This window comes from Mytilus californianus, unplaced genomic scaffold (genome assembly GCF_021869535.1).
Source record: "Mytilus californianus isolate M0D057914Y unplaced genomic scaffold, xbMytCali1.0.p SCAF_9, whole genome shotgun sequence".
Lineage (NCBI taxonomy): Eukaryota > Metazoa > Mollusca > Bivalvia > Mytilida > Mytilidae > Mytilus > Mytilus californianus.
In genome coordinates, this window is record NW_026262745.1 from 8,043,939 (window position 1) to 8,064,950 (window position 21,012).

Below are 21,012 nucleotides of genomic sequence, written 5' to 3' on the forward strand. Positions count from 1 at the left end.
CACTTGGCCTTTCAGTCAGGTGAACTAAAAAGGTGATCTCATTCAAATACTTAAAATGGCAATGCCAGTATAACATGGGTAAATGCTTTTCCTATACTAATAACATTGTTCAATGTAAAAAAAAATTTCTTCTGAACAAAGGTTATCTTAAATGGGATAAGAAGAGCAAGTAGAATGTATTGCTTTATTAGAGATGGTAGGATAAAGTGTGTGCTATTTGCTGAATTTGCCATATAATTAAACATTTAGTAGCATATTAAAGTCATACCTAGTTTTTCCAAGAATGTTTTAAATTCTGCATCTGTCATTTTGCCAAACTTTGGATCTTGTTTCCTATATGATGACTGAAAATAAAAGCAATCAGGTACAACTAAAAATAGCTCCTAATCTTAATTGTAGTCTTGATCACAGCCATTTAAGTTGTTTAGGCTTATCTCAATATCAATTCTGCCAAACAGTCAATGATACAGTATACTGTTACCCAGATTTTGTTAAAAAATATATAACAAAATGTAACTTAAGTATGGTGAAACCACATTCCAAAAAATCACCAAATTATTTCCTTCAAATATCTAAAGTATGATACATAAAATGTGACAAATGGTGAGACCTCTTTCCAAAAAAAAGCCAAATTATTTTCTTGAAATATTCAAAGTGTGATACATAAAAGGTGACAAACTAGTATTTTCTTTTAACATGTTTAAAGGAGGGCAAATTAACTCTACTCAGTTACCTTATATGCATTTTAAAAATATGAAGGCTCATCCAGATATATATCCACAAATAAAAACTACCACGTAAAAAACTAGCGCATGGAAGCGGCAATTACATAAAGCCATATCACACCTTTTCCTGCTTTTTTTCAAAGAGTAAAGAAAAATGGATATAGATAACTAAAAATCATTTCTTGATGAATTACCTCCCTTTTACTGTTAACCTTCCTTAAAGTCTATTGAAAGTATCTAAATGCTCTGGTAATTCAAATGATCAAAGAAGTAATACGGTAACCTTGATATGAACACAGTAAAATTGTTGTCAAATAACTTAAATTTTGTTCACATTCACAGCTTATTATCATAAGTAAAAGGGTTCAAAACTACTCACACTTGTTTTACCGTTTATCACATTGCTTGCTAAAGTTTAGAAAGATTAAAGAAGCAAGTTCATAAAAGATGAAGCAGTCATGCAACAGGACTGACATTCAATTATACATTCTATCGTAATATCTAGAAGTGTTTCAAATATTTTTAAATTTCATTCAATACTTCATACTTAAAATAACAGAACTTACATGAGGGTAGGAATGCCCTTCACCGTCAGGCATCAAACAAGCATTTTCGGCTACCGTTAGCGTCAAATTGGTTGAAATTTTACCGTGATTCGTCAAAATATCCTTATCTTGATTCGTCAGAGGTCTCAAATAATTATCGTTACCGTTATTTTTGGAAAAAATTTAGCATGATGCGTCAAAATCAGTCAATTTTTTTATCGTCTAAAAGAAAGTGTACATTTTATCGTCATGCACCAAAAATTACTGTTAACGTCATTTGGCAAGAATTTTTACCATTATTCATCATGAAGGTATCCCCATTACGACCCTCTTACATGTGATGGTGATGCTCCAGATATAAACATTTTCAATGGTTCTATGTACTTACATGTGATGGTGATGCACCAGATATAAACATTTTCAATGGTTATATGTACTTGCATGTAATGGTGATGCTCCAGATATAAACAATTTCAATGGTTCTATGTGCTTACATGTGATGGTGATGCTCCAGACATAAACATTTTCAATGGTTATATGTACTTACATGTGGTATGGTGATGCTCCAGATATAAACATTTTCAATGGTTCTATGTACTTACATGTGATGGTGATGCACCAGATATCAACATTTTCAATGGTTCTATGTACTTACATGAGATGGTGATGCTCCAGATATAAACATTTTCAATGGTTCTATGTACTTACATGAGATGGTGATGCACCAGATATTAACATTTTCAATAGTTCTATGTACTTACATGTGATGGTGATGCACCAGATATAAAAATTTCCAATGGTTCTATGTACAAACTTACATGTGATGGCGATGCACCAGATATAAACATTTTCAATGGTTCTATGTACTTACATGTGATGGTGCTGCACCAGATATAAACATATTTTCAATGGTTCTATGTACATTTTTACATGTGATGGCTAATGCACCAGATATACATTTTCAATGGTTCTATGTACGTACATGTGACGGTGATGCTCCAGATATAAACATTTTCAATTGTTCTATGTTCTTACATGAGATGGTGATGCACCAGATATAAACAATTCCAATGGTTCTATGTACGTACTTACATGTGATGGCTATGCACCAGATATAAACATTTTCAATGGTTCTATGTACTTACATGTGATGGTGATGCTCTAGATATAAACATTTTCAATGGTTCTATGTGCTTACATGAGATGTGATGCTCCAGATATAAACATTTTCAATGGTTCTATGTATTTACATGTGATGGTGATGCTCCAGATATAAACATTTTCAATGGTTCTATGTACTTACATGTGATGGTGAAGCTCCAGATATAAATATTTCCAATGGTTCTATGCACTTACAAGTGATGGTGATGCACAAGATATAAAAATTTCCAATGGTTCTATGTACGAACTTACATGTGATGGCGATGCACCAGATATAAACATTTCCAATGGTTCTATGTACGTATTTACATGTGATGGCTATGCACCAGATAAACATTTTCAACGGTTCTATGTACTTACATGTGACGGTGATGCTCCAGATATAAACATTTTCAATTGTTCTATGTACTTACATGAGATGTGATGCTCCAGATATAACCATTTTCAATGGTTTTATGTATTTACATGTGATGGTGATGCTCAAGATATAAACATTTTCAATGGTTCTATGTACTTACATGTGATGGTGATGCTCCAGATATATACATTTTCAATGGTTCTATGTACTTACATGTGATGGTGATGCTCCAGATATAAACATTTTCAATGGTTCCATGTACTTACATGTGATGGTGATGCTCCAGATATAAACATTTTCAATGGTTCTATGTTGTATTTATTCTTCAGTTTTCTAGCTACCTCAAAACTCAGTAATGATCCCAAACTACAATGTTTTACAACATCAATAAATATAAATAAGAAGATGTGGTATGATTGCTAATGAGACAACTCTCCATCCAAGTCACAATGTGTTAAAAGTAAACAATTATAGAACTGCTTTGTTTTTTGTAAACATTTAACACTTTTTTAGGAAATGAAAATGTGTTCTTTATTAGAGTCACTTTAAAATCATAAATACTGTTAACCAACTAATAGTAAGGATTGTTTTAATAAAAGGCTTCCAGAAGTAGAAAAATGTGGATAGTGTCCACATGTGGACACAGATGATGCCCCCTCTTGCATATAATATAGTTATAAAGGGACATAACTGAAGAACGGTAAAAGTGACGCTACCCAAATTTGAACTTGATCTGAGTTTTGTGGTAATAAGCATTGTGTGTAAGTCTCATAACATTTGGTTGAGGCAAACTTAAGTAGAAAACAGAAACTAAAAATTCAGCAATTTTTCTATTTGTAAACACACATAACTCTAGAACATTTGTGTATAAGTTTTATAACATTTGGTTGAGACAAACTAAAGTAAGAGAACGGAAATGAAAAATTCAGCAATTTTTATTTTTATAAAGGGACATAACTCAGGAATGGTAAAAGTGTCGCCACCAAATTTTGTACTTAATCTGTATTATGTAGTAATAAGCATTGTGTATAAGTTTCATAACATTTGGTTGAGGCAAACTAAAGTTAGAAAACGGAAACAAAAAATTTGTTCTTGATCTTAGTTTTGTGGTAATGAATATTGTGTATATGTTTCATAATGTTTGGTTGGGGCAAACTTTAGTTACAGAATGGAAACTAAAAATTTTGCAATCTTTTGATTTATAAAGGGGCATAACTCAATAATGGTTAAAGTGACACTACCCAAATTCAACTTGATCTGTGTTTTATCAGTGGAAGTCAAAATTAAACATTGCATTGTATAAAGCATTGATTGTAGTTGATTCAACTGTAATCATGGACAAAGGAAGATAACTCTTATTTTAAAAATTACTTGATATTTAGAAGATAATAAAAATTTTGCAATTTTCCATTTATAAAGGGGCATAACTCTAGAATGGTTAAGGTGACGCCACCAAAATTCAAACTTGATCTGTGTTTTGTTATAATAAGCATTGTGTATAAGTTTCATAACATTTAGTTGAGGCAAACTTAAGTTAGAGAACGGAAACTAAATATTTTGCAATTTTTCCATTTATAAAGGGGCATAACTCTAGAACGGTTAGAGTGACGCCACCAAAATTCGTACTTGATCTGTGTTTTGTGGTAATAAGCATTGTGTATAAGTTTCATAACATTTGGTTGAGGCAAACTTAAGTTAGAGAACGGAAACTAAATATTTTGCAATTTTTCCATTTATAAAGGGCATAACTCTAGAACGGTTGAGGTGACGCCACCAAAATTCATACTTGATCTGTGTTTTGTGGTAATAAGCATTGTGTATAAGTTTCATAACATTTGGTTGAGGCAAACTCAAGTTAGAGAACGGAAACCAATTTTGGGACGTACGTACGTACAAGGGTAAAACTTAATGCCCCCACCCCTACGGCGGGGGCATAAAAAATAACATTGATAAAAATTGTCATGACTATGTGAATTAACTGGATATATTAACAGAGTTAAAAATTGTGAAATTAAATCACAGCGAAGCTGGCTTAAGAAAGTGCTAATAGACAAATCATGAAAAGAGTATCAGCAAGAGTGATATAAAAATAAAAAGATCTGTTTTTTTCCAAAAGACCAAATGATGTATCTGTAAGCAACTATAGGTCACTGTTAAGCCTTCAACAATGACCAAAACCTATATAGTATAGTAAGTTATAAAAAGACCTGATATGACAAAATGTCAAACGATTTGAACAAAAAACCAACAGCCTCATTAACGTATGTACAAAACAAAGAAAGAAAAATAAATATGACAGACAGCAACCAACTGTAACCACTGAATGACAGGCTCCTGAGGAAGTTTACAATAGTCTTATCTCAAAACATGATTGATCAATTGTTGTAAACCTAAACTTTGTATCAATTTGATCTGGAAAAGAACAAGTTTCAACATTTACTGCTGTATTCTCATTCTTAAACTCAAGAACTCAAGGTATCTTTAATGATGTGACTAAAATGGAATAATCCTTATTTAAATATACCTGTGTCCAAAAAATGCAAATTTTTTCTTAGAAAATTTATTGTTTATTTTCTCCACAAGATCATCCACCAAAGGATTAAGTTCTTTCAAACATGGCTCCTTAAATCTACTCTCTCTTCCTGGCAATGTAATGGCATGAACTAAAAAAAAAATTCAATAATCAGTTTAACACACAGGTGGTATACAAACTTAAATAAACCTTGAAAATATTCATAAAGTATTTTTAAGGAATATTTGTTTCTGTTCTTCAGCTCGGCTTTTCATGAGCAGTCTGCAACTCAAAATAATAACATATAACAATATTATTCATACTTTGTCCTGGTCGTGTATTTCTTGCTTCAAAAAAGCATAGCTACTCATGGTCAAATAATTCATTCTCTCTGTTTCTAAAGATTCAAAATGAAACTATTCATCCCACAATGAAATGTTTTATAAAAGAGGCATTGAAATAAACTAACATGCATATCCATCATAATTTACTACTAAATTCTCGTCACTCAGCTCCTGTTATGACAATAATTATGAAAACTCAATGAGCCAAACCCATTTTATTGATTCAGAAATAGCATTGTGAGATCTTAACAAAGAAAATTATATACCAAAATTTACTTCAGTCATCCAAAATGTAAAGGGTGGTATGAAGAAGATGGCTCATTAATGTTAATGAACAGTTATGTACTTTATATATGAGCCAGGCCGCTAGCCTATCATTACATTGGACTAAACAGGTATTTTGTCACAACTTCTGATAAACTGTCTTATCTCAAAGCCATATTTGTGGTGCAGTATGATCATGATGATGAAACATGATCATATTTCTTAATATCTAAATTACCTTCAATAAAATCTGGCAAATCTTTTCCCCAGAGTGCATAAAAGTTTGATCCACCTCCAGCCCATGGGAAGCAGATAAGGTTTACATTGGCAAACTCTCTGGCAAATCTACAGTTAAATAACTTGTCTGCCATCTAGAAGCCTACAAATTGAAAACAATGTAACATAATATATATTATGTGTTGATTAATTAATTGTTCCTTTCAAATATTAAAAAGTTAGCAAAACTAAACACATATTGACAAACATCTTATCTTATGGTCTATCCAAAGAATGCAGCAGTAAATTTTTCTTTTAAAGTTTCAGGATGTCCATTGAAAGCAGCAATTCTCATATAACTTGTATATTTGTCATGTACAAATGTATCATGTGTATGTTGAAAGTTTATTTTTAATGGCAAACATATTTTAAATCTTATTTCAGTCTTGAAACCTTAAGAGCATATAGTTGTTTTCTTTTTCCAAAAAATAAGTCATTAGTTTAAAAAAAAATGGGCAAATTCCAATATCCCCAGGTTCAAAAATTCCAGATGTAAATTAAAGACATGATTTTTTTTAAGTTTGTTTCAAATGTTTAAATTACTTATTATAAACGGCATCAGATTCACTCAAAGGTAACTCAAAAATATAAATAAACAATTCTTTATTTATTGTTAGTCTCATTGGTCTGAGTCTTAGGCATTAATATCATATTAATATCAAATTCAATATATCTATGTAAATAGCATAACATTAAAATACCCTTAATTTATCAGTATTTCATAATTTAAATTACAAAAAGTTAAAAGAATGATGAAGTTGAAAAAAAAATCAACTGCTAACTTTTTCATGAATAAAACAGCCTAAGGCAACCAATGGGTCTTCAACCACATTTATAGAAGCCACAATTTTCTCAGCTTTTGATTGTTGTCAAGCAAACGTAGGGATTTTGAGTCAGTATAAAGTAATACTTCATATCCTTACATTTTTCATTGCAGTTTTGTGACATTGGTTGAATAAAAAGAGTTTTATTTAGAGTCTGATAATTAAGTCTTAAATTGTACTACACAGAGTATAAAACTGGTTAATTCTTCATAAAAATTATATCATTCACTGTCTCTTAAAGTCAAAACAACAAAGCCTTTTGTAGGAAAATTTCAATGAAAACATATGGAGATGGGTGCAAGACAAGTCGGCCCAGAGACAACTCAGATTATCTACAAAAAAGACAACTCGGAATGTCTATGAAGACAACTCCGACCGTCAATAAGTCATCTCAGACCGTCTATAAAGTCAACTCAGACTAAGGATAAAATTACAGTTTTGACAGAATAAATGATTTAATGAAAAAGACTGTGTCTGAAGAAAAGTCTCTCATAAAGTTTTGACATCGATTTTGAGCATATAAATGACGAAAAAGACAACTCAGACCTTCTATGAAGAAACTTATATATAGACAATTGATGATAAACGGAAAAAAGTCACAAATTTTGAAGGAAAAAAAGTCACAAATCTGATAAAAAATAATGTTCATTTTTGTACAACTGTTAAGTAGTATTTCAATTTTTTTCTCCTTTAAAAGTTATGGGGGACTTTCAATGGTAAGTAAATGACATATTGTTTAAGAAAATAAAATATTTTTTAAGGTTTTAAGTGTTATATCTTACATTTTCATGGTCAACATTTTATCAATAAAATTACAATAAATACTAACATTGAAATACCACACCCCTGTTTCTAACCTTAAAAGATGTTGAAATATTCAAAAACACTATCCAGTTGATATTAACTACATACAATTTCAAATAATTTCCCTATGATTTTTTCCATACATTATAGTCATAAAATACATATATATATATGTCATGTATGTTTCTGCTTACATATTAATAAACATCTATTTATAAGTATATATACATTAAAAAAAATAATAAAATATTTAATTACAAAATATACTTTTTTTTTTATTAATTGTGACTTTATTTCCTTTGACCTCTTTTCCTGTGACTAAATTTAAATTTATCTGTGACTTTTTTTCCAGGACTTTTTTTCCATCATTCCAATTGAATGACGTTCCCTGAATTTTTTATTTCCGTTTAATATTATTATTCAAAAGTTTAAATAAAAGGAGAATTCTTTGAATAGAATCAAAGGCTCTTTGAAAATAACGCACAATAAAACTTTTTCTTTTTCAGTTTCAAGAGTTCAAAAAAGTCATAAAGTTTGTGCTATTTCCTGGTACGTCTAAAACCTGCTTGATTTTCTTGTAAAATTAAAAACTCTTCTTAATAATCACAAAGTCTATTGCTTAAAATGGAAGTAAATATTTTACCTAGACTGGATAGTAATGTACGTTATATGATTTGAGCACTAAGTATAACTTAAGACATATAATAAGGAAACGTTATCTCATAAAGTTCTTATTTCAAAAGCACAAAAGTAGAATTAGAGGTTGCCTTTCAGTTGAGTTGGTGGTGCCTTGGACCTTCTACATGTTGGTACGGACACTTCTGGCAAACATGCTCCAGGACTGAACGGAACATAAAGAGCTCATTATTCATGTTATTGATTAAATTTAATTATCATGACAAAATTACAAATTTAATCAAAGGATAATTTGTTGTAAAATATAATTTGTTGTTATATAAATAGCACACACTCTATGTTTATACTTTGTTGGAGTTGACATTATAGACGGTCCGTCAGCTGACTTTAAATTAATAAATAATGAATTCAACAAATAAATAAAACAAATTCAACCTAGGCTTCTTTTTTTTTTTGCTTCAATTAAGTTTTACAATAAATTGATAAAGATAAGTAAAAAATTTGAATTCACATCAATCAATATTTTTTTTGTTATGTTTAGCAAATTCAGCAACATGCAAATGACATTGTCATATAAAATATAACATTTGATCATTTATATAATCAACCTCTTTTAATACTTTGTCTGAGTAATCATTATAGATGGTCTGAATTGACTTTAAAGGCGGTCCGAGTTGACTTATTGACGGTCCGAGTTGTCTTATAGACGGTCCGAGTTGACTGATTTGACTCGATCCGACTTGTCTCAGCCTCAGGACCGAGTTGTCCTGCATTCGACTCTTTCGAGACAATATTCATATTTCATTGTATAACCCATGTGCGGAACCGAAGATCTTATGGTCTTAATTTCTGATTGTATAGAGCTGTACAAACATTACCAAAAAATATCGCCAAGACCTTAAGAGCGACTGTTCCACAGCTGTAACTGACATTTACTTGTATTTTTACCGGTCAACTGCTTTCACTTTCAACGTTTCCCTAGATCCAAAAATAGAACAAAATCACAAGTCTTCGGATCTCTCGGTTCTTGTCAATTATTTTAATTTAAGGTCGGTCATGTGACGCAATACAAATTATTCGGAAGAAAGCCAAGAACCGAAGAAGAAGGAAGAATTCAGATATATAGGTTCGAAATGTAAAAAGTTATGTGGAGGTGGCTTAGCGGATTGCCAAGAGGTAATTAAGTGTTTGGGTGATAGTTAATGCATTATTTATTCTTGAAACAGATATAACATGACAATGGATTCTTCTCCAGTTACAAGGAAGATTAAACAATGTTACAATGAGGTCAAGCAGGGATTTGTTTTTGTTTTGATGAAGGTGACCTTTTTGTTGAACTATGCATATACTTGATAACTGAACCATCAGGGATTTTTATTTTTTGATAAGTAGTTATAATATTGAAAGAATAATATCTAATTATACCCATGTGGTTGATAATGCAACACATTTATTGTGGAAAGGGAGATAACCAATATGTGGTGAAAATGTAGGACATCAAAACAAAAAAAAGCTATTTCAAAATAACAGTAGTTGGCTAATTTAGAAGGGATAGAGGTCATAATTTTTAAAAACGGAGTCCATTTTATTTGAGAGGGTTAATTTCTAGGCATTAGAAAATTTTCTTTGGCCAAAAATTAAAGTTTCGAAAGGTCAGTAATTTGGACTTGGTCCAAAAATAAATTGAGGTACATTTCTTAAATTATCATGATTATATAGCTCTAACTTATAGCTTTTTTTAAATTCTGTATGTTGGCATGATCATATAGTGCTTTATTAATGATACATAAATATGACCTTTATTTTTCATTAAGGATTCTATCGGAAATAAACACATTTATTCTAAAACCAGTTATTGATATGAAGAAAAAATCGCTCCAAATGATAAATTAATGTTTATTTGAATCTTTTAAATTTTTAACACATCTTTTTGATCTTTTTATACTACAGAGATGGACTTAATTTAAACTTTTGTTTAAATATTTATTTAGCGATACGCCAGCATTTCCACGGGCCGAGAGCATCGGCAACAGGAGTTTGCAGAGAAGATGAAGCTGAATTTGAGCAGCAGTGTAAAGATTTGCGAAAGAAGAAATGCATATTTGTCAAGGATCATTTAAGGATATGTACATTCAGGTATATCTTGTACATGTTGTAGAGTTTAAAAATCCAATATTTTTCACTCTATATAAAAGTAAGGAGATGTGGAGACAACTCTCCACAAGAGACCAAATGACATAGAAGTTAGCATCTATAGGTCACCTTATGGCTTTCTACAATGAGTAAATCCCAAAATGCATAGCAAGCTATTAAAGGTCCAACATGACAATTGTAAAACAATTCAAACGAGAAATCTAACAGCAAGATTTATGTACAAAACAAAATTAAAAAAAGAACAAATATGATATACAGCAACAAATGACAACCACTAAATTACAGGCTCCTTCCTGACTAAGGACAGATACATACAGAATGTGGGTCGTGTCTAACATGTTTGGGGGCCTAGATCTTATAATGATAGAACTTGTAATATTTAACTTTCTAATTGGTCTAAAGAATTTTGCATTATGTTTTCCCAAACAAGTTTTAATAAATTTGCTAAGGATCAGTTAATATCCTTTATTTAAAAGTTTTAAAAATTAAAATTTTCCTTGGGACCATTGTCACTCTGTGGGTCTTTTTATGCTTTTATAGGCTGCACATCTTACTGCATCATTGTAGCATTCGGAATATTATTGAAGTGAGATTTGACTGATGAGGACTTATACAATTGTAGTGATTTTGTGGAAACATTAACTGCTCTAATACTTTTATTGTGTATCTCTTGTGTATGGTGTGTTTGAAAACATATACATAGGTGTTTTTACATCAATACAGCTTTTACTGATTCTAATACAAAAAAAAAATAACATCTCAGTAGAAAATATAGTTAATACATCATGTACATGTACTGCATAAAATTGTTGAAATAAAATCGTCTGCAATGACTTCTCAGTTAATGTGAATTGCTACTTTATTAACATTTCCATTGTAGTTTGACAGGTTCTATTGTGAGGAAAGATAAAGTACAAATAGATTATTATACTTTTGTTTATTGAACAATTCTAGATATAAAGGAGAAGACAAATACAAACATGGACCAGACCAAGATAAATGGTACAAAAATTATAATAAGGATTTTCATTCATTCTTCAATGGGAACCACAATGCATTGGAAGCTCTTGGCTGGGTTAGTATACTTTTTTTCCAAAGATTGAAACAATAAGTCCATGGCTGGTATATCTGTTGATTTGTAATTACTTATCTCATTTATGTAAATTTCTGCAGAAATTGCTACTCTGTTATATTGAAGCTTACAATACTGAAATGCCAAATACTGTTAAACATTTATATTTATCAGGTACTAGATTAACTTTATGATCTGGTACATGTAGATAATGTGTTTATGTTACATGGTTTCAATATTATAAGGGCATATTATTTCATGGGATCAGACAATTCAAATGGATCATTATGGATCTTATTTTAAGCCTCAGAACTGGTGTATCCCTTTCACAACAGTTTTGGTCAAAATCAAAACTTCAGTTCCCTGTAAATTTTATGAATATTAAGTATACTTTCTCTGTCCTAAATATTAAACACAAACTTAATTCTCAGGGTGCAGCTGTAGTACTTGGAATCCATTTATCAAAATGTCCAATTCAACAACCAGAGAAACACAAACCAAGAAAGCCACCTGATGGACAGAAACGATGTATGTTATGGCAGGTGGCTCTGGCAATACCAGACAAGGTTCGGCCACAGAGAATTACGTCACATTCTATAGTTGATTCTGATGTTAGTGTATCAAGCAGACCTTTGATTGGTAGTTCTGTCATCACTTTTGATAGCCAGAAACAAGAAGGAGTGAAAGAAGTATGTATACACACTCCCTTGCATGAATTAACCTTCGGACATGTCAAACTTAATTACAAAATAATGTGTTAATTCAACACATATAAAGTGTGATACAAGTAAATAATTACATTACATGTATGTTTCACGAGAATATGTTAGTTTGATTGGCTAACAGCAATCGTGTGTAATTCAAAAATTAACCTTGATATCAAAATGAAATGTTACATTCGTGATGACACATGCTTCCACAAAAAAGTGCACAGGTAAATAAAAGAAAAACTTGATAAGACTTTTTTTTCATGGTCTTATTAGCATTAAAACGTAATTATAAGAAATTAATACTTCTTTTTGTAATTTTATTGGGGTGTAAATGTGTTGATCATGCATACATTTTTAGAATGAAGCACTTCCGCGCTTCTCACAAAATGTGCTTCTGTCAACATTTTTCCACCCCAATAAAATTACAAAAAGAAGCATTCATTTCTTAAATAAAATCCTAATTAGATACGCACATATCAACAAATGAAATGAAAATTAATAATGTTGGCTTACTATGTGAGAGCTGATAAAAATACACAAAGAGGCACCTGTATGACAACAGATGATAAAAGGCAATACAAAGGTATACATGAGGGTACATGTGTATGAAATTGCACTTAAACATTCAAGTTATTGATTGGGACTTTGTGCTTCAAAAAAAAACAAAAACAAAGAGAGAATCAAAACTGGCAAGGTGATAAGATGCTGTCAAAATCATGACAAAAAACAAACAAATGAAGAAAAGACAAACAACAGTCCACAAAACACTACATAAAAAAACTAAAAGACTGAGCAAGAAAAACCAATTGTTATTTCAGGTGCTCTAAAAAGGTTAAGCAGATGCTGGTATACCGCAGATAGAAATTGAGCAGAAAATTGCCTATCAAAATTTCTTCCCGAGGTAGAGGGCAGACACATTTTCCCCCTGCCTAAGACTCGTCAGTAGCTGTCGAGATGAATGTTCTAAAATTACATCACACTATTTATGATTTGTGTTTAATTTAAGGTGTTTATATATGTTTCTAGTTTACAACTGCCAGTAATCTTTCCACTGAACACGATGAAAATGAGACCACAGATCCTTTATACAAAGTAATGAATGAATTTGAGGACATGTGTAAAAAGTATGCAGGGATAGGAAAGAACATCCAGGGTCTCCAAGAAGCTACTAAAAGTCAGATGAAAAAGGCTGCTAGTAACTGGATAGATGCCTCACATCTTGGTTACACCAAAGCACAGTTCAATATAGGTCTATGTTATGAAACAGGGAAAGGCGTAAAACAGAATCTCAGAAAAGTAGGAAACATTGCCAATATGAGTTTATTTGAAAATGTAAAAAGATAAATGTCAGATTGCATGTTAAGTAGGCAAATTACAATGCAATTTAACTGCAATTTTCAATTAACAGTAAAAATTAGTACATATAAAAAAGGCACTTTTAAAACATTATTCAAGTAAAAGGAAATTTCCTGACTTTCATATGATATAGTGCTATAGAAAAGTAGTCATCACAGAGAATAGCTAAATGTGAAGCTTGGTTCTTAATATCAGATGACCATCAACAGACCCTATACAACCTAGGAATACATAAGCAGCTAAAGTAAAATTAACAAATAAATAACATATACATTCCCATTACTGCTACAAAAAATTGATATTTCAGCCATTTTTGAAAATGTCTTATACATCCTTGAGAGCTTACTCTTATCCTGTACTATTTTAGGCAGAGAAGTATTACAAATTAGCTGCAGAAGATGGACACCAACAGGCCCTTTATAACCTGGCATTGCTGTACCTGAAGGGTGAAGGTTGTATAGAAAAGAATGTTAACTTAGCTATAGAACTTTTACAGAAGGCTGCTGAATATGGTCTCGGTCAGGTTAGTTTCTTAGTTAATTTTCTTGAATATCTTAAAAATTTGTTATTAAGGTTTAAAGGATAAGAAAAAAGAAATAATATGGGGAAAAATTGGAAAAAAACACATATTCAATGTAAGAAAATTGATGAGCAGAAAAGATAATTTGACAATCAGTATGTAAAAGGACATTGTGTTGTTTTTGAAAATTTGTTCATAAAATCATAATTTAAGTATGCTGAATACACCATACTGAAAAAAACGATTTACATGATATGGTAATAATTCATTCTTTTGACATCTCTAAAACAAACAAAAAAATGTCTTTATACAGGCACAGACCTATCTTGGTGTATATTATACAGAAGAAGAAACCCAGGACTTAGAAAAAGCTGTTTCATTGTTCCAAGCTGCTGCAGACCAGAATGTAAGATATATGATTATAATAATATAATTTTTGATGAAACCATTTTCCCTGAATAATTCTTGGTCATATAAAATCATTGATGTATGCATGTAACTATTGTTTTAAAACAGGAGACAATTATTTATAATTTGGGAAAAATCAAACCACAAATTATTATCTCTATTTTTGGACAGATGTTATGTTTCCACAGAAAAGTACTGTTTACTTGTTAATATCATCTATAAAACATACTAAGGTGAACGGCTGTTTCAAAGGTTTCTAAAATGTTTGGACTGGACGACATATGCTATACATAGAACATCTGGTACTTGATGAATAATCCTAATATAGCTAAGTTTTGGTCTAGATGCAGTTAGAAAGCTCAGGATCTTTCATAAATAAGTAATACTCCTATGATGACACAATGACTGATGATAGACATGATTTACTTTCAGTACTACACTTTTTATTTTCATTAGTTTAAGTCTGAGGAGATAAATATTCATTATTTTAATCAAGTGGTAATGAATGAATATATTCACATCTGTAATACTAAATGAAGAGACATGTTTTGTGTGTTTTTTTTCTGTCATCCAAAGCAAATCAATCAATAGGGCTCTATACCCTAAATTTGGTATGCAAACTGTAGTTTGTTATCCTCTCTAATAATCATTCATTTTGGGTTAGTTGCGGAATAATTCAGATGTCCAAATGATTTCAGGATGTCCTTTCAGTCATTACCCTTGGTTTCAGATTTTATGGTTACTTCTAATGTTATTAGTGTTGTCTCCCTTTGCATTTACCCAGTTTTACAAAAATAATAGACGGAAGGAAAATTTTATGTCCATGATGTAATCTATCAAAGCTCTTTGATAAACAATATTGTTTGAATCAGCAGAATATTTCATATAGTGGCATTTTCATTTAAACTGAAATAAATGAATGAAAAAGAATGACTCTGCTGTATTCACAAATATTGTGTCCTTGCAGGTTACTTTTAATATATATTAAATTTAATAGAATAATCCGCAGAAAATCAATTAATCAAGTTTAATCCATTAAGTTTAATCCATCAAGTATCAATAAAAGAAACGCAATTGGCCAGATTAACTGTAACTATCTACCTGAATATTGTCAGTGATGAATCACAGACTGTCAGTCAAAGGAATTGATTAATAAGCAATGTTAGGTGTGCATTGATACACAGTCATTTCAATGTAATGTAACACATATTATATACTACTCTTCTGGATCCTGAAACCCAGTATTGCCTTGGGTGTGTGTTATTTATTGTTACAGTAATATATTGTATTTTCTCTTCAAGACCCTGAAGCCCAGTATTGCCTGGGGGTGTGTTATGTAAGGTAATTAATATACATGTATTGTATATTCTCTGCAGGACCCTGAAGCCCAGTATTTTTTAGGAGTGTGTTATGAAAATGGATGGGGAGTAGAGGTGAATGAGTGCAAAAGTGCAGAACTGTATTCACAAGCTGCTTCAAGTGGTCATGATGGTGCACTTTACAGCTTGGGAGTCTTCTATGAACTAGCTATAGGGGGTAAGTTCACAAACTTCAACTTAGTAAATGAAAATATTGAACTATATTGATATGTGGACACATATTGCTTGTATGAATAGTTATTAAATATTCAAAGAAATAGTATGGAAAAGGAGCAGGTGCGGTATGGCACTATTTGGTCCAAAATGTTAAGTCCATTATTTCAAAATGAAAAGTGTTTCAAGTTAGTGTGTGATTGAAACAGGACAACTTTTGTCGATATTTTTTATAACAAAGCTTCGTGAGATGCAAAAATACAGATTTTTGACAAATTAAGTATTCAAGTTGAATAATTCATTTGTTTTAACAAACATAACGTTAAAAACTTTATTTTTTTACACTTGTTGCACATCTTCTGTATGTTTTACATCCCAAAAAACATTTGAAATTTTTATGTTTTCATTGAATTTGGTAGAAAATTGAGATTTATGTGATATGCCATTAATAAAAATGCTGATATGTAAATTTTCAAACAAAAATACAAATTTCCTATCTATTTATTGTTCAAGCTATGATACATAGGGATATTAAAAGGCCATTTTATCCTCTTTTTTTTTTTATCTTTTATTTGTTTTTCAAAAGTCAGGATTTTACATACCCCATACTACTGCCATTCATCCTAATTTGTAAATCAAGAAAAGGGGCCATAGTGGGGCCTTTTTGAACATACTCAATAACCATTATGCAGATTTTTCAAGTTTAATTGCTTTGGGCTATTCCATAAAAAAACAAGAAAGGAAAAGTCTTGACAGAGTTTGACCAGATGAGTCATTGATAAACATTTTCTGCCTAAACATACAATGTCTATCATGTGGTTCCAAATTCATTTCCAGATTCAAGTATCATGGCTAGGAACATGACAAGACTACTATTAACTAAATCTAACCTGGCCTGTAAGACCAAAGTTTAAATGTCTGGTTTCAGTCCTAATAATTATTACAAGATACTTCTGACTAACTTATAATAATACTGTGGATTCATTAAATTTCATTTATTTTCGAGGGTTCCAATTTTAGTGGATTGAGGAAAAATTGTATTTTCATGGATATTTGATTTTGAGGTTCCGCACAGTTTGTATACATACAGGCATTTGTAGTTTGTTGAACATTTAAATACATGGTTCACCTTTACACACATATCCTGGAAAGTGTGTATCTCACCAATAATAGTGTATCCACAATAAACAAATGTTTTCATTTATATTGAAAACTCAATATTTTTTCTCTAATGCTCATTAGTTCAGTAAATTTTAAAGTTCAATGATTGCTAGTATAGGTAAGAAAAAAATAATACATTATTTTCTTTTGAAATAGTGAGGCAGATAATATTACAAAAAGTATTATATAACTTTGCACATTCATTTATAACTTATTTATACATTACAGGATTGCCAGAAGATAAAGCTAGTGCTATAGAACTGTTCAAAAAAGCTACCGACAGAGGGAATGAGCAAGCTAGAGCACATTTAGAAAAGATCCAAGCTGATGCAGACAGAAAAGATTTACATTGTAAGATTTTATACTTTACATGGAAGAGTGGGGGAAGGGGCTACTGATGTAGGGAATAAACATGCAAGAGCTAAATTATTGTAAACAATTGCTGACAAATTGTTGATACAAATTATATTGTAAAAAAAGTATTTAGAAAAATACTGAACTCCAAGGTAAATTCAAACAGAGGGAAGTCCATTAAATCTGACAAAATCAAATGCTGAACTATATCATCCAACGGAACACATGGAAAAAAACTGTCAAATTCCTGACATGGTACAGGCATTCGCAGAAGAAAATGTTGGGTTATATGTTGTACTTTCCATGAGAATGGAAGCAAAGGATAACTGATGTAGGATAGAACACACTACTAAAAATCCTGGTTGACAACCTCAGGAAGGATCTGAAATATAATATTTTGTACTTCGTTTGGCCAGGAAGGTGTGTTCATTTGAAATAGAAACCCAACAACAAAAGTTAACATAAAAAGATTTACGGTCACCATATGCTGTCTTAAGCCATTGACAAGTTGCCAACCATATGGGAAGCTGTGTATTATCCAATATCTAGATAAGTTATGAATACATTCAGCAGAGACAACCAAACACTGGGAAGCATATGTAGATTTTGTGCTTTGTTTGAATATTTTTGTTAATCACATGTTTTTTGATCCAATGTAGCCAGTATAAGGTTATAGAAAGGGTTAAGATATCATATGTTTGCCTGTGAATGATGGTTGTATTATTTTTATTTTCAGTGTTAAATATAGAAGAAGATGAAAACAAAAGAACTGTAATATACCTTAATGATGAAGAGACAGAAATCCAAGAAGAGGAAGAGAAAAAGTCTATAAAACTTAATGTGTCTATGTCATCACCATCACTCACAGATTACATCCGACATCACCTCAATTCATTTTCATTAGCCAGTGTCCAAGTGCCATTCAATTTCCAGGATCCATTATCATTGCTGAATAAATCCGTTCATCAGAACCATATATCATCAATAATAAGTAGTGCTTCTAAAGGGGAGATAACAGCAAACAGTGAATTATCTCCCTTGCTACCTGTAGAATGGAACCCCCTTTATGGGAGTCCCCGTAGATCAGACGGTCATGACAGAGTATCATTCAGCATTGGTGCAGATGAAGATGATTTAGATAGATTGTTAGATTTAGATGATGACAGTCTAAATGAACCCACTCAAATTCATCACTTTTGTTCCTTCATTCAAAAGACTTCAACCATGCCAAATCTACAAAGTGTTTCATGTAACTGACTTAAATGGCAGTAGTGGTAACATTGACATGTAATATAGGATGGCTTTGAGTTTTTATGAACTCTTTGTATTCGTATTTTAAGAATTGTATAAAGATATTAAATTGTGTTTTACAAAAGGAGGTTTAAAGTTTTGATAGATTCTATACATTACATTATTTGTTATATGTACTTTAATTCATACCTTTTTGATAACATGTAGTTTGAAATTGAATGATATTTTCCACTAAGATATTAGAAAATAATGTTATTTACATTAATAAAAGACTGCTGTTAATTGTTTGAAACTTTTCAAGATTCAATAGAAAAAAAAGATAATTCTGATTTGTGACATTGGTTGCAATGAAATACCATTATTTCTCAGTAAAAAACATAAAAGAAATCACTCAGACATTATACATTGATAAAAGCATTATCAATGACATTGCTGTCAGAGCAAAGTGTGAACACACATGAAAAGAAGTAGTTCCTTGTATTTCCTACTTGATTTAAACTTAAAGCCAATGTAATAACAAAGAATAACTTATTCAAGATTTAAAATGTAGGAAAATATTCAGCTTGGGACCGTAAAACAGTGAAAATTTTTTCATGCAGCCACTCTGTGCATTTGTGAATAAATGAGTTGATAATTTTTCTGTTTTTAAATTCTTAGATTAGCTATTCTTTAACTGTGATAATTAACTTGATAATATTTTCACAATTTACAATCTGTTTATTGCAGTCTATTAGGCACTTTATTGATATTGACTATAAATTTTAATGCATATATTATAGATGACAGTATTTTATGGTTTTTAGCTTTGATACATCTTTTTATTAAGGAATATTTACAGTTATGATATATATTTTAAAGTTCTATTTTTTCTTAAATTATATAAGCAAGTTATGACATGGATTTGGAATTTTTTTTTTTTTTTGGTGCTTGTTCTTTGGTTACTATGGTTCAGTCATTTAATGTTATCAGGTTATGCACACAATGTTATGCCTTAATGGAGTTAGAACTTATGTACTCATTATGTTTTGCTTGGTAATGTCTGTTGAAATTTATGACATTACTGAAAAAAAATTCAATTGTACACATTTGTATTCATATAAGTTTTACCAACAAATTCAGTTGTTGACAAAACTAAAGGTGAAGACAAATGTTTCCAAAGGGAAGACCACTTGCAATGGCAAGATTTTTCTTTTTTTTAAAACATTACCAGGCCATGTGCTTATCATATTTAAGGTAATGAAAATAGATTCCAATGGAGATGGATTACAATCTTTTAGTTTTACAAATGATAATTCTACCTGTTTCTATGGCACTGTCTCATAAGGGCCATCATATTTGATTTACTTTTTAGAGGTCTTATTTGTTTCAGTTAAAGACTTCCATCCATTAACAAGTTTTAAATATTTATGTCTTTATATTTAAATCATGCATACAAATGTTAACGCATCAACATATCACTCAAACATATGTTGTAAAACTATAACTCAGCATCTATGTTTTTACTGTATACATGTATACGTCATAGTCAAGTTTTTAAGTTTTTAAAATTGGTTGCATTTAAAAATAACACAATTATGATTTCAGTCATGTCAGTAGTCTGGCAAGACCAAATTGACTCTATAGGTTTATTTGATTATTTCAGTAACTATTTAAAATTAAGTTCCCATGATCATTGAAATAAATTTCATTGCTGTACAGTTGAATCAATATTTAAAACCCATCATACACAATAGCTCTCCCCACCTGAAAAAAAATATAATGATAATAAAGTGTTTAACCAATTAAGTACAATAATTCAGTCAATCATGTTATACTTTCTGAGCAAACATTATTTTAGATATGATTATAGTTTCCATCAACTATAGAGTTTATTTGTTGAAACAAACAATATTTTGAACTGTCTTGTTATAACTGTTTGTTAATATTTTGTTTTTTACTTGTTTTGCAGTGAAATATAAAAAACAATAAAATTGTAAAAAAATAATAATGTTTTCTTTTTCCCTACAAATTTGCAATATAGAGCATTTTAAAAGTAATTCAAGATA

At 30.7% G+C, this 21,012-nt stretch overlaps 2 protein-coding genes across 7 annotated transcripts in view; one reads left to right on the plus strand and one right to left on the minus strand.

Annotated features, from left to right (window-relative positions):
* The window catches only part of LOC127714981 (S-acyl fatty acid synthase thioesterase, medium chain-like), a 53,792-nt gene that overhangs the window by 6,033 nt on the left and 26,747 nt on the right, over positions 1–21,012 (minus strand). For 2 of the 6 annotated variants that reach the window (XM_052221022.1, XM_052221020.1), the window contains exons 2-5: positions 6,148–6,288; positions 5,314–5,452; positions 3,056–3,155; positions 269–344 (exon numbers count right to left, since the gene is read on the minus strand). In XM_052221022.1, the coding sequence (XP_052076982.1) occupies positions 269–344; positions 3,056–3,155; positions 5,314–5,452; positions 6,148–6,280 (448 nt within the window). In that variant the 5' untranslated portion in view covers positions 6,281–6,288. Of the gene's footprint in view, positions 1–268; positions 345–3,055; positions 3,156–5,313; positions 5,453–6,147; positions 6,289–9,327; positions 9,451–21,012 lie in introns of those variants that run through there. The other 4 variants (XM_052221021.1, XM_052221019.1, XM_052221018.1 and 1 more) reach the window with 4 other exon arrangements.
* Positions 9,517–20,954, plus strand: LOC127714960 (uncharacterized). Its single transcript, XM_052220983.1, has 10 exons — positions 9,517–9,625; positions 10,441–10,585; positions 11,558–11,678; positions 12,107–12,364; positions 13,412–13,681; positions 14,109–14,264; positions 14,575–14,667; positions 16,046–16,205; positions 17,591–17,713; positions 18,453–20,954. The coding sequence occupies exons 1-10, from the start codon at positions 9,595–9,597 to the stop codon at positions 18,971–18,973; spliced, it is 1,878 nt and encodes a 625-aa protein (XP_052076943.1). The 5' UTR covers positions 9,517–9,594; the 3' UTR covers positions 18,974–20,954.